The sequence below is a fragment of the Anser brachyrhynchus genome (assembly GCF_964034855.1).
Source record: "Anser brachyrhynchus genome assembly, chromosome: 7".
NCBI lineage: Eukaryota > Metazoa > Chordata > Aves > Anseriformes > Anatidae > Anser > Anser brachyrhynchus.
Genome location: NC_137701.1, coordinates 39,790,823 through 39,806,227, shown reverse-complemented (window position 1 = coordinate 39,806,227; position 15,405 = coordinate 39,790,823). Strand labels below are relative to the sequence as shown.

Here is a 15,405-nt window from a genome sequence, read left to right as displayed (position 1 = left end):
CACTGCGCCGCCCCCCGCAGCCGGCCCCGGCTCCCCCGGCTCCCGTGAGGGACCCCACGGCAGGGCGCTGCGCCCAGGGGTGCCCGAGACTGGTGGCGGCCACAGCCCGGGCGGGCGGGAGGCAGAGAAAGGCGGCGGGCCTCTGAGGGGACAACATGGCGGCGGCCGCCCTGAGGAGAGCCCCGCCGCCGCCGCCGCCGCCGGCCCCAAGCGATCTGATCGACGTGCCGGCGGAGCAACTCGCCGGGCCTGGCGGCGGGCGGGGAGGCGGCTGAGGGGGAGCGCCGCGGGGCGGCGGCGGCCGCCATTTTGTAGGAAGAGCGGAGCGGAGCCGGGCGGTTCCTGGCCCCCGTCGGTCTCCGGTCCCCCTCGGTGCCCCTCGGTCCCCGCCGCCGTGTGCCTGGGAGGAGCGGGCGTCGCCGCGGGAGGCCGCTGTCAGGGCAGCGGGGGGCGGCCCCGAGGGGGGAGCGGGGCCGGGCCGGGCGCCTCAGGGCCGCTGCGTTCGCTTCTCTTGCAGGGGGAGCCGGGCCGGGGCAGCCGGGCGGCGGCGATGGCCAAGGTGAGCAACCCCCCCTCGGCGGCTCGGGGGCGCCCCCGTCTTCCTCCCCCCTTCAAAGCAGCCTTTAAAAAAAAAAATAATAATAATTCTCAGGAAGAGGTCGCCGGGAGTGTCATCCTTCTCCCCTCTGAGCGCCCGAAGCGTATCATGTGTTAAGGTGAAGCCTTTAAGTTCACTGGGGTGCTTTCAGACTGAAACATAAAACGTACTTTACTGATCTGGTTTGTTTTGTCACCGAGACGGGAATGTTCTTTGGTCTCAGCGGGATTTTTTGCTGGGGTGACGCCAGGTATGTAAATATTTGCAGTAGTGAGCTAAATCAACGTATCGATAAAGAGTGGTAACATCTCCGCCTTAAATGAACCTGCTGATCAGGAAAAAATGTTTCTCTTGTGATTATGTGTCATCGATAATTGTTTCTGTATACTTTAATCTGTGTATACTTCAATATATGCGTTTGTTTCACAATAACTTATTTCAGTAGTGCTTTTACATGGTAAGGAAAAGGTTCAAGTGGGATCAGCAGGGTTTGTTTTTGTTACACAAATCTTTTAAACCTGCTGTTTTAGACCTAGACAGCTTAAGACCTTAACTGTAAAAACTTGATAATGTTAGTAAATTAACTGTGTGTTAACGTGTTTGAGTCGTCGTGATGTTAGTAAGATGTATCAGACACTGTATGTTTGTGTAGAGGTAGTATGGAAGAAGCAGGTATTTATTGGCTGAGGTCCTGACAGCTTGAATAGAGTCTTTATCAAAACATGTGAGTAGTACAGGTTTTTTTACTTTTTTGGAAATAAGCTTTTTGGTTACATACTTAGCAGTAAACACATGGGTAAACTCCTATATGATCAAGAATACAGTATTTAAGGAAGAACCCGTTGTTTCAGTTTCTCAAAATAATTTCTTTCTCTCGTTGGGAAATGAAGTTTTATGAAAACACATTGACTATACCGGGGAGCGGTTATGTTTTCCAGGAATGTGTGTTTTGTAGATTTAAGATCTTTTAAATTATGCTTTACCTTTTGGGTGTATGATGGGTTACTTTTGTTACGTGTGTGGAACTGTGTCATGAAAGTAACCCGTCTGTTTTTAAAGCATAAAAAATAGATTATGCCATTCTGTTTAATTGGGTCACTTGGATGTTTTCTTTTTTTTCACAAAAAAAAAAAAAAGATCAGCGGCAGTTGCTCGTGCTGCTGCTTGAGATGCACACCATCATCAGGCTTCAGAGTTAATCCTTGTGGTGAGGAGCCAGCAGCTCTTTGGAGCCCTTTGCTGAGACCATTTGCGTGCTCAGGGAGATAGCATTGCATCGTTTGCTGCGTGGCTGAATCAGCTTCTGACAGAGTCATCTTCAGCAATTGAAAGTTATGTTGACAGTAGAGTTCCGTGGCGTGAAGCAGATTTTCTGGTGTATTCCAAGACCGCAGTGTTCATAAAGGTTTTGTGGCTTATTGGCAGCTTGCCCAGGGTACCGATCTGATCTGTTTGCAGTAATACTTGTTTATAAATATGTGAATGTGCTGAGTTTGCAAATCTAAATAACGTTGGTTGTACTAGCTGAAGTTTTGCACATGTTAAATATTTATGGATTTCAAGAGCAAAATACAGAAGCAGAAATTACCATACCCACCTGTTTTGGTATGCATGTCCCCCTGTATGGCTCAGAGCTGTTGGTATGCATACTCTGCTGGCGAAGAAATGTGTGTATGCACATATGTACGTGTGCTTCTAGATGGGAGCTGCAAGATGTATCTGTAGGGATGCTATCCTGCGTCTCCCTCAAGTCTTTTAGGAACTGGGACTACAGGTTAACTAATGTTTGGCCTAGTTTTAGGGCAGAGGTTTTGGATATCAGCACTTACTTAACAGTATTTCTGATAATGAATGACATGATTGAATTGTGGTAATCATGGAAACAATGCATAAATTTTTTCACATGTATAACCTAATTTAGGTTATGGGGTCTCAGTGGTGCTATTTAAACTTTTAAGTTTTGTTTTCCTAAAGTGAGGAGGCCTATCACTAAGTGCTTTTAAGGCTTTTCCTTTACTTAGAATACTATTACTAATATAAAAATGATAATAATGTGTTCTTAAATACTGATTTTACAAAAATAAGTGATGATAAATTACAGTTTTAATTGTGGAGTGAGGTTTTCTCTTGTGATCTACAAAACTGTACTTAAACTAGTAATTTTGCCAGCAGTATATAATACTTGCTTTTGTTTTTGTCTTCTCAGGTGCTCTGTAACAGAGCAAGATTGGTCACCTACCTACCAGGGTTTTATTCCTTAGTCAAAAGAGTTGTAAATCCCAAGGCTTTTTCTACAGCAGGTTCCTCTGGCTCAGATGAGCCTCATGTTGCTGCTACACCTCCTGATTTATGTAAGAAAAAGCAAATTCATTTTCTTTGAATTCATGTGCTATCAGAACTGTCCACCCCATATAAAACTGGGAATTCAGAAGTGTGTTTTTTTGCAGGACACTTCTGTGTTGTGGTTGCCTTGGTTATATATGATTGTGATGAAATACAGATATTTGAATGGGAGAGGTTTTTTGTCTTTTTTTTTTTCTTGTTAAATAATGTGATGACTAAAGCAAGGCCTTGACTTTTACAGGTCCAAGAACTGTATGGCCAGATGAAGTAATGGGTCCATTTGGTCCTCAAGACCAGAGATTCCAGTTGCCTGGTAATATTGGGTTTGACTGTCACCTAAATGGTACTGCTTCTCAGAAGAAAAGCCAAGTTTCAAAACCTCTGCCTGATATATTAGCGGAGCCTTCACCAAGTGAAAGGCATGAATTTGTAATGGCACAATACATAAATGAATTTCAGGTAAGAACAGGCTTCCTCTGTGAGGCTGATACTTATTGTCTGGAAGAAACATAATTATTCTCTCTTCCTCCTGAAAAAAGATACCGATGATGATCCAGATGGTGTTTAAAGATGAGTGTCAGGTAGGGTGAGGGGGAGATTGCATAGAACCTGGCTGATTTTTTCCTTTTAGGAGAAGCAAAAACAAACCCTGAAATATTTTTTTTTTCTTTTTAACTGTACGTCTAAGTAGTGCTTAGTGAAATAGTATTTTAGTAATGACTTATATAGATGTGTGAAAAGAAAACTTCAGGTTCAAAATGTACTGTTTAACAAGTCCCAACACCTCTTATCAAATAGGACTGGTAGTTTCTTAACTTCAGCATTTCATTTAATGGACCTGGGCTTGCATAGTTTGGGCAGTGTCCTTAGACCTGCCTGTTTAGCTCTGACTACCACTGAATTCAGATGTGAGAAGCAGACCAGCACAGCTCAACCTCACGTCTCAAAATGAGAATGCATTTTGGCAATTACAGAACTTGCAGCGAGTCAGATGCTTTATTAACAGGCAGCTTGCTAATTGCTAGCTTGACTTGCATGATCAGAGCGTTTCAACAAATGTTTATTGCTACTAGCTGCTGATTCAACTTTCCCATCTCTGAGTTTGTGACGTGCTCAGACATCAGAAGTCAGCTAATAAATCTGCTGTAAAAATGCTGTGTAGTGTTTTTTGTAAATGTAATATTGTATTCCAAAGTGTTTAGAAAACAAACTTCTGGTGAGCTCACAGAATTGTTTCAGCTTTTGTGGATCATAACTTTGGTCAAAAGACCAAAAAAAGTTCTAGTCTTGTCTTTAATGCAAACCAGGTGTGCTGAATGCACGTCTGCTTTCTAGAAAGATTGCTTGTATAATAAAGCTCTCAGTGCAGCTGCTGCTGCTCCAAATTGAACAGAGAAACTGGAAAGAGCAGAGGGGGGGGTTTACAACTGGTACTCAGAGGGCAGTTAACAAGAATCAGCTCTGTTTGATACTAGTGCTGTTCAGGAATCCATGGACGGCGTTTAGCTAGTGAAAACGCTAAACTGGTCACTTCTGGAGAAGACCCAGATTTGGGCAATGCATCAGCTAATACAAAGGCCTCCTGCCACAGGTTCCTCCAGCAAGTAGGAGAACAGCTCAGTGCCACTGAAGCTCAGGCACCTCTCCCTGAAGCAGGCAGAGGAATGGCAAACCCCTCTGGCCTCTCTATACCTCAGAGTGATAAATTAGTTGATGCGAGCAGAATAAATGAACCTACCAGGTCATTAGTATGAGAAGTGGTGTTCATCTTAGGAAAATGGCCATCGTCTCTTGCTGATGGCATGCGTGGTAAGTGGATGTACTGTGTAGGTGGATATTAGCTGGATGGAATGGGAGCAGTAGGCAAATCAGAGTCAACCATCGCTGTACCTTTCTTAGTAAGAGAAGCATCCTGTGATTAGGAAGAACAGGAAGGGTGCACCAGCATCACTGCATGATTTGGGAGGCTTAAAGTACCAGCTGAGCTGACTTCTGCAGTTACAACGCAAGGTACATGTGGAAACATGTACTGAAAGTGCAGTTAATGTCTGCTGTTTGTATACATGATTTTTGTGGGGGTTTTTTTTGCTACTATTCTTGATTTTTAAATTCTAGAACAGAAATGCAAACTATGCTTTGTCTTCAGTGTAATAGTTTTCTCTAGGGAGAACTTGGGAGATCCAAATGTGTGTTAGATAGGACACAGTGTACTCTATGTTGTAATTTCAGTCTTAAGAGAAACTCCTTGTAAATTATGGCAAAGTTAAAGTTAGAAAAGCTGTATTTAGGCATTCTGTGCCAATGTTACGTAGCAGTTGATATGCCAAAGGAGGCAGCTGTTTTAACTTCCCTGTTAAGGACATTGTAAGCTTAAATGTTATACATCTGACTTAACAGTGCTGGATTTGTAACATACATACAAGAATCTGTGTGGTTTTTTTTTTTTAAGAAACTGTAGAACTAAACTGTAGAGAATAAAAATAGTTTTATTGGAAAATGCTGCTGATTTTTAGGCTGCTAAAGCTGAAATTACTGGCAGTTCAGAGCTCTAGAACTGTTTTATTCCAGTTCAGGGAATGTGGATATGTCTGAAATCTATCAATTGCTGTTGGATTAAATATTTGCAGGCCGTTATTTCAAAGGGGTGTTTTTCAAAAAATTCTCTATTGCTTAAGGTTTTGGTTAACACAGTAAAAGTTTAAATTTCTGTTTAAGTAATAGATTATATGTATCTGTTCTAATTTTAATATTTGAAAAACAGTCTTTAAGTTACAGCAAACCAACTTTCTGCGAAACTACTTGGGTATATCAGTGGACATAGAGTTGCAAAATTACACTCTGGTGTGCATTGTTATTCCTGTTGTGTATTAATAGGAGAGTTAAAATTTTCATTTTTCTCAGGGTGCTGATGTTCCACAGAAACAGCAAATAAATAACGCTGAAACATACTTTGAAAATGCAAAGGTAGAATGTGCAGTACAAGCTTGTCCTGAACTGTTACAAAAAGGTATGTATTTTCTTGACAGGTAAAAAATGTATTTTTTTAAAAAGTAAAATATGTAAATAAAGGCTCTGGTAAAATTGACAGAATGTATAATGGAATAAGGTAATCCAAAGTCAGTATTTTACAAAAGAAAAACATTATAAAACGAAGACTGAAATTTTGCTGTTGACAATACTTTGGATTTCATATAAAATTCAGTGCCATTAAATTTAAGATCAGCTGGGTTGGGGAGTAACTTCTATCTGCTTCTGTAGGGTCAAGAAATTGTGGAAATGATTCATTACCTAAAAACCAAGTTGTGACAAAATCAAGTGTTTTGGCACTACTTCTTAGTAAAAGAGTGAATTGAAATCATATTATTCCTGAAGGCATTGGTTTTGTATTTTTCTTTCTGGTCTAAAAGATAATGATTGAAATTAAATTCAAGTGAAAACTTTAATAAGTGACCTTTAGCAGGGCCTTACCAATGTGCATTACCACAAAAATAACGTCAGCATCAAAACAGCGCGCTGTTTGCACATCTGAGGTGAAAAACACACATATCTCGTATTTAAATGAAACGAAAGCTTGAAAGTAGGGTTGATAATTTGTCTAAAATCGAAAAGTCCTAAATAAAGTAAGAGAGATCATAAACTGCTGGTTTCCTTTTCTTTAGACTTCGAGTTAATGTTTCCAGAAGTGAATGCCAGCCGTTTAACAGTGTTAACAGTTACCCAGAAGACTAAAAATGATATGACTGCATGGAGTCAAGAAGTAGAAGATGAGAGAGAAATGCTCTTAGAAAATGTAAGTAGCTGACATGAGCATCAGCTTATCTTTGTTGATCAGTCTGATTTGTATATTCAGACCATTTCTAGCTCTGGCAGTAATATTCTGTATTGCGTGTTTGAGCTAGCACTGTGTTCTCTTTCTGACGAAAAGGAGACAACTTTTTCCAGCTTTGTCACTTTTATTAAAGGCTGTTCTCCTGTTGCATCTAAAGGGCAGCAAGTATTTTCTTGCCTTATTTCACCTTCAGTACAATTTATTTTGTAGGATTTTGTTGCTCTGTGTTTTTCTGTGATGTAATGGAAATTCCAGCATGTGCTCTGTCAGTGAGTGCATCCTCACCTTCTGATAATAGATATGATCTGGGTATCAGTGATAACTACATGGTAAGCAGCCTTGTGCGCTCTGTCTTCTCTTGCCACTAGAGGTCTCTCTGAAAATAGTTTTTTCTCATTCTTCAGAGTTTTGACTGCTCCAGCAGGTGTCGATGTTCACCACTGCTGGTGGGTTTTTCTTCATACCTTAAAATACAGCAGCTTTGTATATTGTAGTTTTTCTAAAATCAGTAAAAATTATTGTATGGGATTTTAATCTGTGAAGTGAGGGTCAAATTTATGTTTGAAAATAAGTCTGCTACTGTCCTTTTCAACCTTGGAAAGTGCAGACATGGTCTGTATAAAGCAGTGTAAGGGTCACCACAGAAAAGGAAGCAGCAGTCTGAAGGATCAACATAAAAATTACACACAAATTAAAATTCCCTTCGTTTTAGTGTGTTCTTCTCTTTGAATTGTTTATGGTCTGTTGGTCTTTGGCATTGTAATCTGGTCTAATTATATGTTAATTGGCATCTTTCTTCCTTGTGCACCACCCTGTCAAGTCTAATATAGTCATTGTAGGGGTGTTAGGATGTTAGCTTTAACCTCCCAGCCTAAAGGTTACTAACAGCAAACTCACCGGAAAATGGTCTGTTTGTTTGCTTCATAAATGTTAGAAGTAACATTAAAAATACTAATTTGATGTGAGAGGCTTGTGCTGAAGTAATGAGGGTTATTTACAGTCAATCTAAGTGTTTACAGTGGTTAATCTAAAGCATTTATTAATACCACTCTAAGAGGTTGCTGTGGAGCTGTTACACTGCGTCTGTTGATTCAGTGTTGTACCAGAAATGTAGTGCCTTAAATGATGCCTTCAGATGGCTTGCTTACATTTGTGACTCAGAGTTGGAAGATAGTTGTTCTTCAGAGCCAGCAAACTTCAAAGTACAGAACTGATTGCTGTGAAGGATAAACTTCCCTTATTTGGGACCATTCAGCCTTACCGTCTTAATAAATGTAATAATCTTTGTACCTTGAACTGCTCGGGACACTAATTCCTGAAAACAGTCCAATTTTATCTAATTGAAAGTAAATAGAATGTAAACTTAATCTGAAGTCAGTTTTCTTTTTAATGAGATGAGGGCAATTCCTTCATGTTTCAAGGGAGCTACATCAATTCAGTGCATAGATGGTTTTAGAATCAATGCCTGTCTCGAGTTTTTTTGGGGGAAGGTTCTCATTCACATTTGCAGACTTCTTCAGGAGTTTTCTGTGAATTCCTGTTACCTTCCTAATGTAGGCTGAAAACTGCCGATCTATGCGATTAAAAACACATAACTGAGATCTCCTGTTCTCACTTATTTATCTGCAGAAATGTGCTATGTCATCTGTAGGTCTTGTAATTTTCTTGTGCCATGTTGGGACTTCAGCTTTAAATCTGATTTTTTTTGTTGTTGTCTGGAAAACAGGTAAGTCTTAGATTTACGGAAAGTTACTTTTGGAAAATTTTATATGTGTTCTGATCTATTTATATTTTCCAAAAAGAAGTTTTAATATCTTTTTTTTCTTCCCTTTAAGTTCATTAATGGTGCCAAGGAAATTTGCTATGCAATCTGTTCTGAAGGCTATTGGGCCGACTTCATTGATCCATCCTCAGGACTGGCTGTAAGTTGTGCGCTGTGCGGAACCCTGTTGTCCTAATTAGCAGTGGTATTTGTATTCTTCTATATGGGTTAAATCCAACTTTTTCATATTGATCAGAAGCTGTTACCACAGGATAATCCCTTTTCTAAATTTAGAAGATAGGGTAGTGGCCCCCAGCCACTTCAAACGCTGCGTCAGCTGTTGTTGCAGTTGGCACTTCTGAGAGCATCGTTCAGCAATGAAGTTGAATTTTAGGTAACTAGAAATTTGATGCCTAAAAATTCTTCATCACAACATGGTTGATGCCTTGTGCCCTCCAAAGGTCTTTTGGTAGTCCATACACCTATCTGTCTAGATGGGTGCTTTTTAAAAAACCTCTTTGCACTAGTTAATTATATATTTGTTAAGCAGAAAAAATGAATGGCTTGTTCTGTTTAAACAGCATTGGCATTCACTGCCAGATTACACCAGTTCTCTGGAGAGCTGACAGTTTCTTACCAAGACATCTGTAAAATGCAACAGTGGCTTAAAATTTACAAGACAGCACTGAGGATTTCTATTAAAACATGCGTTCACATGCATTTTTGTCTGAGAACTAATCGTTAAAACCATATCATAGTTAAACGTAATCATGGCAAAGCTCATTTTAGTGCGGTTTTTATTTAAAAATACCATGAAAGGCCGTGATTTATTGTGTCATCAGAGGCAACTAGGTTTAACAGGGATTGTTTATAAGCTAAACAAGCCGTTGAAGGTGTTTATAGTACTTAAAAGCTTCCCTGGGAATTCCATGCATTTAAAGAATAGTGACAGGTTAATAAAAGTAAGATAATGTCTTTGGGCTCCAGTTCAGTAGCAACATCCTTACCCATAACCTGCTCAGCAGCAGTAGGCTTTTGTCAGAAGCTTCCTCTTCTGAGGTAAAGCAACTGAAATAAGTTTTCTGTTATTGCTATATAACATTTTGCTGTTGAAAGCATTTTCTTTTTAGGGGGCTTATTGAAAAAAAAAGTCTTAATTTTGCTATTTTACAGGAGGTTTCTATCCTAAATGTTTTTTTTTTAAATCTTCTACTTTTTCAAGGCATTTAATTTATTTTTTATGCGTGATTGATTGGACAGTTAGACATGCCGATACACCCTCAGACCTCTGTCAGCAGTAAGGGGAAACCTCTAAATATGGGCTACCAGTGCAATCAGAGGTGCTCTGCATGTAGATCGCACAAACAGATCTTCATAAAAACTTCTTCCAACAAATGTAGCTGGTACTGTTGGGCTTAGGCTTTGTTTTGAAAAGGGGTAATAGTGACATTTTTAAAGCTTGAATGTGTTGTTACTGGGCTGTTAACCCTTATAGTCTGGAATGTTCTTGGAAATACTATGTGAAATTCTCTCTTTCCACCTAGTTTTTTGGACCTTACACAAACAACACCCTGTTTGAAACAGATGAACGCTACCGCCACTTTGGATTCTCCGTTGATGATCTCGGCTGCTGCAAAGTTATTCGTCATAACATCTGGGGTACTCACGTCATCGTAGGAAGTATCTTCACCAACGCTGAACCTGACAGCCCTATCATGAGAAAACTGAGCGGAAACTAGGAACTGTCAGGGTTTCGCTCGTCTTCTGACTAGATGATTCTGTACAAGCATTGTCAGGAATACCACAATCTGAAGTATTCCTAGATAATAAAGAATCTGTTATTTATTTTAGTCTTATGAATATTTGCTCATCACATGTGACTTAGAATATCATTTGACAACATTTTATCAGATACCTATATGTGACACATGAATTTTAAGCTGTGAGTTTCCTTCATCCTGAATGAATTTAAACCAACTTGAATGCATATGTAGCTATCTGCATAGCCTCTTTTAGTATTATCAACTCTTCTGACTTTTTGATATCTGACAAATCTGTGTTCTTCGCATTAAAAAACCCTGATAACACTGAATTTCCTGGGAATTTCACCACTTACTGCAATAAGTGGCAGAAATTGTACACGTTATACTTCAGGAGGGAAGTGTTCACATGGTTGCTACATCCTGAGACTGTAAAAAGTCATAAGTTACTCTAGAATCAGTCATCTCTTAATGTTTTTTGTCTTCATGTTGCTTGGGATTTTATTTTATCAGTGTTATATATGTAAATGTAATTTAGAGTTACTTTTGTAACTTTTATAGGTCATTAAATACATAGATATGGAAAAAAGGTAATAGGGCAATATGGATATCATCATTGTTTTTTCTTGGATGCAATTGAGATTTGTCTCTGCGGAATTTTGAAATGCCTGAGTAAAGGGCAATTATGATGAGGTACTTTAATTTTCATCAATTGTAAAGATATTTCAAGGGGAAGATTAAAATATCTTTAGGTGGCGTAGAAACAATCAAGTCAACTGAAGTTACACCAGAAAGAGTAGTGAGGAAAATTAAGGGTATCTAAACTTCCAAAAATTCAGCTGCTTCTCTACAGAGACTAGCTAACTAGATTTTAATGTCCCTGCAGTCACTTTTTAGGGCCGTTCGGTAATACTCCACAGCTGAGCTATGCCAGTTTATGCAACAATGGGAATCCTTCAGTCTTGACTCAGACAAAACTTAATGCAACTTTTGTCTGGATAACGACTGCCAAGAAGATGCTCTGAGAGCTTTAGCATCCTTTCCAGTAGCTAGGGATTTTCACTTCTTTTTCCAATATTAACAACTACAGATTTAAAACTTGTTCTAGGTTTGTATGCTATTTCTATTCCCTACTCAGCACCTAAGCCAGTTATCACCAAGGCTTTTTGTTGGCTCTAATGGGTTTAGAACCAGACCCTTTTACAAGTGCCTGTATCTTTCCTTGTTAATGATTGCCGGGTCACAGAGGTGCAGTTGAGGAAGACGCTGCTGGAGAAGTGAGCGCTGCCTTCTGTAATTCACTATAGCTAGGCCAGCCGTTCAGGGCTTGTCGTGCCATCTTGTCATCACTTTTGGCTCTGGCCCGCACACATTCCAAGAAAACTGTATGGCTGTTGAGGCAAGGTTGTTTATTGCTTTTTGTGGCATCTGCCGCATTTCCAGAGCACAAGTTTCTTTGTTCTTTGATCTCATTCTTGTCAAAAGGATGAAAAAATACTCAAGAAGCTACAGAGTGTCTTCTGTGTACAAAACCAATTGAAACAATTGTTTTGCAGAATGCCAATTACCTCATTTGATAAAAAGAGGGGTAGTGTCTAGGTGTACACAACTGTAGAGAAATAAATATTAGAAAAATAAATTCTGTGAACTGGTTCACATATATTTTAGCTATCTCAAAGGTTTTCGATACTGTCTCTTTTTTTTCCTAAAGTGGCTTTGCTGTACTCGCCTTTCCTAGGTTTTATAAAGCGGGGTGGACTTTCAGGCAGCTATCCAAATTAAACTTGGGACAGTAGTTTTCCAGCATGATACTTCACGGGGTATGAACTCAAAAAAAATAATTTTTTAACAGTGTCTTTTCAAATTTTTCTAACCCAAGGCAAAAATCTCACTGAAGACGTTGGGAGTTTTTGCCTTGACATCGCTGTTACTAGTACTTCATGCCAGAATTCGAGGGGAAGTAGCATTTTGAGGTATTTTTCTAAGTAGCATTTTGGGGTATTTTTCTAAATAACATTTTCTTGTACTTACAAGTTTGTTGAAACTCTCAAAAGAGGCTAGAACTGTTCCCGTTCTACTTCCTTCACAGCAGAAGAGCTATAATGTATATTAACTTGCTATTATGAAATAAAAGTTCTTGAATGCAGTGTGATTAAATGTATTTCTGATAATTAAAAAAAAAAATCAGTGTTACAAAATGAGTTCCTTTCTATGCTGAAGAAATAAACATGTGCATGTAAGGTCACATCTGTCTCTTTAGCAAAGATTAATGTTCTGGGGGAAGTTCTTAATTTGGAGAGGCTATTAGTTTCTAGCAAGTTTCTAAGAGCTTGGCATATTTACTAGAAAATGAGTTCATTAAAAATACAGTAAAGTGATGCTGAGCACCACACGAGCAGTACTGTGACTAGTTAGATTTGCAAGCACATCAGTATACGTAGTGAATATAATTAAAATGCTGCAAGTCTACAAATCATTCATATTAGTCAAAAGGCTAAAGAAACATTAGAGATGAAGTGTTTGTCACTTAGGGGCCTTAAGATACGAGGAACTGAGCTAAATGTCTTTTCAAAGAATTTTTTCAAAGAATTCCTGCTAAAGGTGAAGAGAGAAGTTAAGAGTTGTAGTCCTAAAGAGCTGATGGCATCGCTGCTGAGGACAGTAGCGGGAACAGGATTTTAATTTTAAATTTCAAAACTAAATTTTTAACCAGGCTTAAAGCTGAACCCAGGACAAGATACCGAGAGAAATGGCCGGTTCGCAGTTGGACGGAGATGGGTTTCTGCCCTGTGGAAGATGAAAGCCCTCACTGCGCATCTGAGCTCAGACTGAATTACGATGATGCTTGGTCAGTTGAATGAGCACAAGGAAATATCTCGAGGTCTTCAGTTCTTTTCAGAAGACGTGATCGCTTTCCTGCAAAAGTGATCCTGTGATGAGGATCTTTCTCTTTCCACCTGCAGGCTCCTGAAGTTGAGACTCAGTGGAGGCTTTTACCTGGGCTCGGGTAGAAATGTGGAAGTAGCAAGGACCAAAGAAGTTTCTGCTTTCGGTAAACAGAACGCACAAAGTGTTCTCAGTGCTGTGAACGTTCAAGTTCACTGTGCTACAATAAGAGCTAATTGTAGGAGTTGTGCTGTTACCCAAATAACCCTGGATGATTCTGTGGTGGGTTGGACGGGTCGATAGCATTTTAGCAGATTGAGGACTGTGTACAGAGCTACAGTGAATTCAAAATCTTCTACTCAACCACTGATACCATTCATTTATTCTTGATAAATCCTCCTGTAACAATGCACGCTTCAGAACTTAGCTTCATGCTCAACTAGCTTATTTGTGAGAGAGCAAAGAAGCCGGTTGTTCTCTGAGTTTAAAATTACCTCTGTATAGTCCTATCACACGGAAAGAGGGAGTAAAAATCCTGTTAGTGGTGGTGTAGAGCTGAAATGTAATAGCGAAATCATTGCACTGCTTGCCTTGTGCTCAGCTCTTTTAAAGCCTCTTTTTATTAAGGATCACTTCTTTTGTACTCAGCTTCCTCAAAATTGGCAATCAGACTCATGGCCCATGTGCACACATTTGTAGAGCATAGTTAAAACAAGCCAGGTAATCAAACGACTCTTGTTTATAAGAGCTTAAACACTGAAGAACTGTTATTCTCCTTCCACCAGCAGCCCGCTGGCTGGGGGAAAAAAAAATAATAATAATAATCCGTAAGGTCAAAGGTGTCTCCTGCAGGAGAAGGCCCCTTTTCTTTGCCGTGCTGTCTTGTCTGCAGGCTCGTTGCCCTTTCTTGCTAATTGCAGCGTCATTCAACGAGAGACACCCTGGTTCATAAACCTGCAGGGAAGCACAGCTGTAACTTTAGACAGCTCCAGAAGGGTCAGGCTGCAGGACGTCAGCTGCTTTGTCGCAGCAACATGCAGAGGACTCGGTCTGTGAGCTCGTTGGGCTCCGAGAGGTTCTGCCCAGGCTCTTCGTCCTCCGCTCTGCTCTCAGCAGCAAAGCAGCTCTCCGGGCAGTTTGCCTCCTGGACTGAAAGAAAAAAGGCTGATGGTTCAAAATAGGCATGGAAATGATTTTCACAGATGCATGGCCAAACTGAAGCTTCTAAAACGTCTGATAGACATAGATGACATAGTCTGATAGCTAGGGACGAGGATGTTATTACTATTATATTGCATTAGAATACACCCAGCAAGTACTTCTGAAATCATCCACTTAAGAAATTAGGTAACTTGCTGAACCATAGCGTTAACACTTCAAAGCTGCCCGTGTGGCCCTGTATATTAAATTAATTCCTTCTCTTGCTCTCAAGTTCGTATTTAGTGGCCACCGATAGCAGGTCTTGCGTTTGAGACCACGTGAGTGATGGAGGTGCCTTGCTAGCACTGCAGCAGAGATGAAGAATGGGAATAAATATTAACGCTTTCCTGGTGAAGGACCATAAACTCTGCATGAAATAATTGGCAAGTGAATAATTGCAGGCTGAAATACCTCGTGTGACCCAAAATGAAGCATTTAATACATGGATATTTTTATATATCCGTCTTCCTAGGAAACTAGGTAATTTTAACACAAAATTTTAATGTTTTTTTTTCTTTTTTTTCCATTTTTTTACACAAAGTCAAAAACCATAAACAATCGCTGATGTTCCCTCTGAATAGCTGTTTTTACCACATACATGTCTTTTAGCATAAATACTTCATCATATGTCGTTGTGTGTTATAATGGGCTGTGGGCTGTTCTTGGATTCGGCTTGGGGAAGCGTCGGGGGGGAAGGTGCGCGTGGCTGGGGTGCTGTGACAGTGCACGCGAGCTTGTTGGAAAAACTGATTATAAATAACAATACGGAGTGAAATTCCTGCAGTTTAGGTGATTATCTTTTGTCCAGGAGCATAGCCCAAGCTGGGCTGACGACCTTTAATTGCAGCAGTGGTGAAGCACCGCGGTTTTGCCCTGTTACCAAGGCTGCTGGGCAAAGACCCTCGAGCAGCAATCGGCGACACTTGCTGCACCTGGGCACGAGCTGCTGCCCCTGGAGTGACGCGGGCCTCTTGGTTTTCACTTCGGGACAGCTGTTTTAAATTGGTTTACTGAAGCCAGCTGAGCT

At 40.2% G+C, this 15,405-nt stretch overlaps 1 protein-coding gene across 1 annotated transcript; it reads left to right on the top strand.

Annotated features, from left to right (window-relative positions):
• The first annotated feature begins 296 nt into the window (after positions 1–296).
• On the top strand, positions 297–12,523 carry MMADHC (metabolism of cobalamin associated D). The gene is made up of 7 exons (XM_080600262.1): positions 297–559; positions 2,805–2,949; positions 3,183–3,400; positions 5,843–5,948; positions 6,601–6,731; positions 8,606–8,692; positions 10,077–12,523. Exons 1-7 carry the CDS (start codon positions 551–553, stop codon positions 10,269–10,271), a joined length of 891 nt encoding a protein of 296 aa, XP_080456388.1. The 5' UTR covers positions 297–550; the 3' UTR covers positions 10,272–12,523.
• Positions 12,524–15,405: the final 2,882 nt, after the last annotated feature.

Excerpts from the sequence above, each read along its gene's own strand:
- MMADHC (XM_080600262.1), top strand. Across the intron at positions 2,950-3,182 it reads TGCTACACCTCCTGATTTAT|GTCCAAGAACTGTATGGCCA; the intron begins GTAAGAAAAAGC and ends TGACTTTTACAG. Across the intron at positions 6,732-8,605 it reads GAGAAATGCTCTTAGAAAAT|TTCATTAATGGTGCCAAGGA; the intron begins GTAAGTAGCTGA and ends CTTCCCTTTAAG.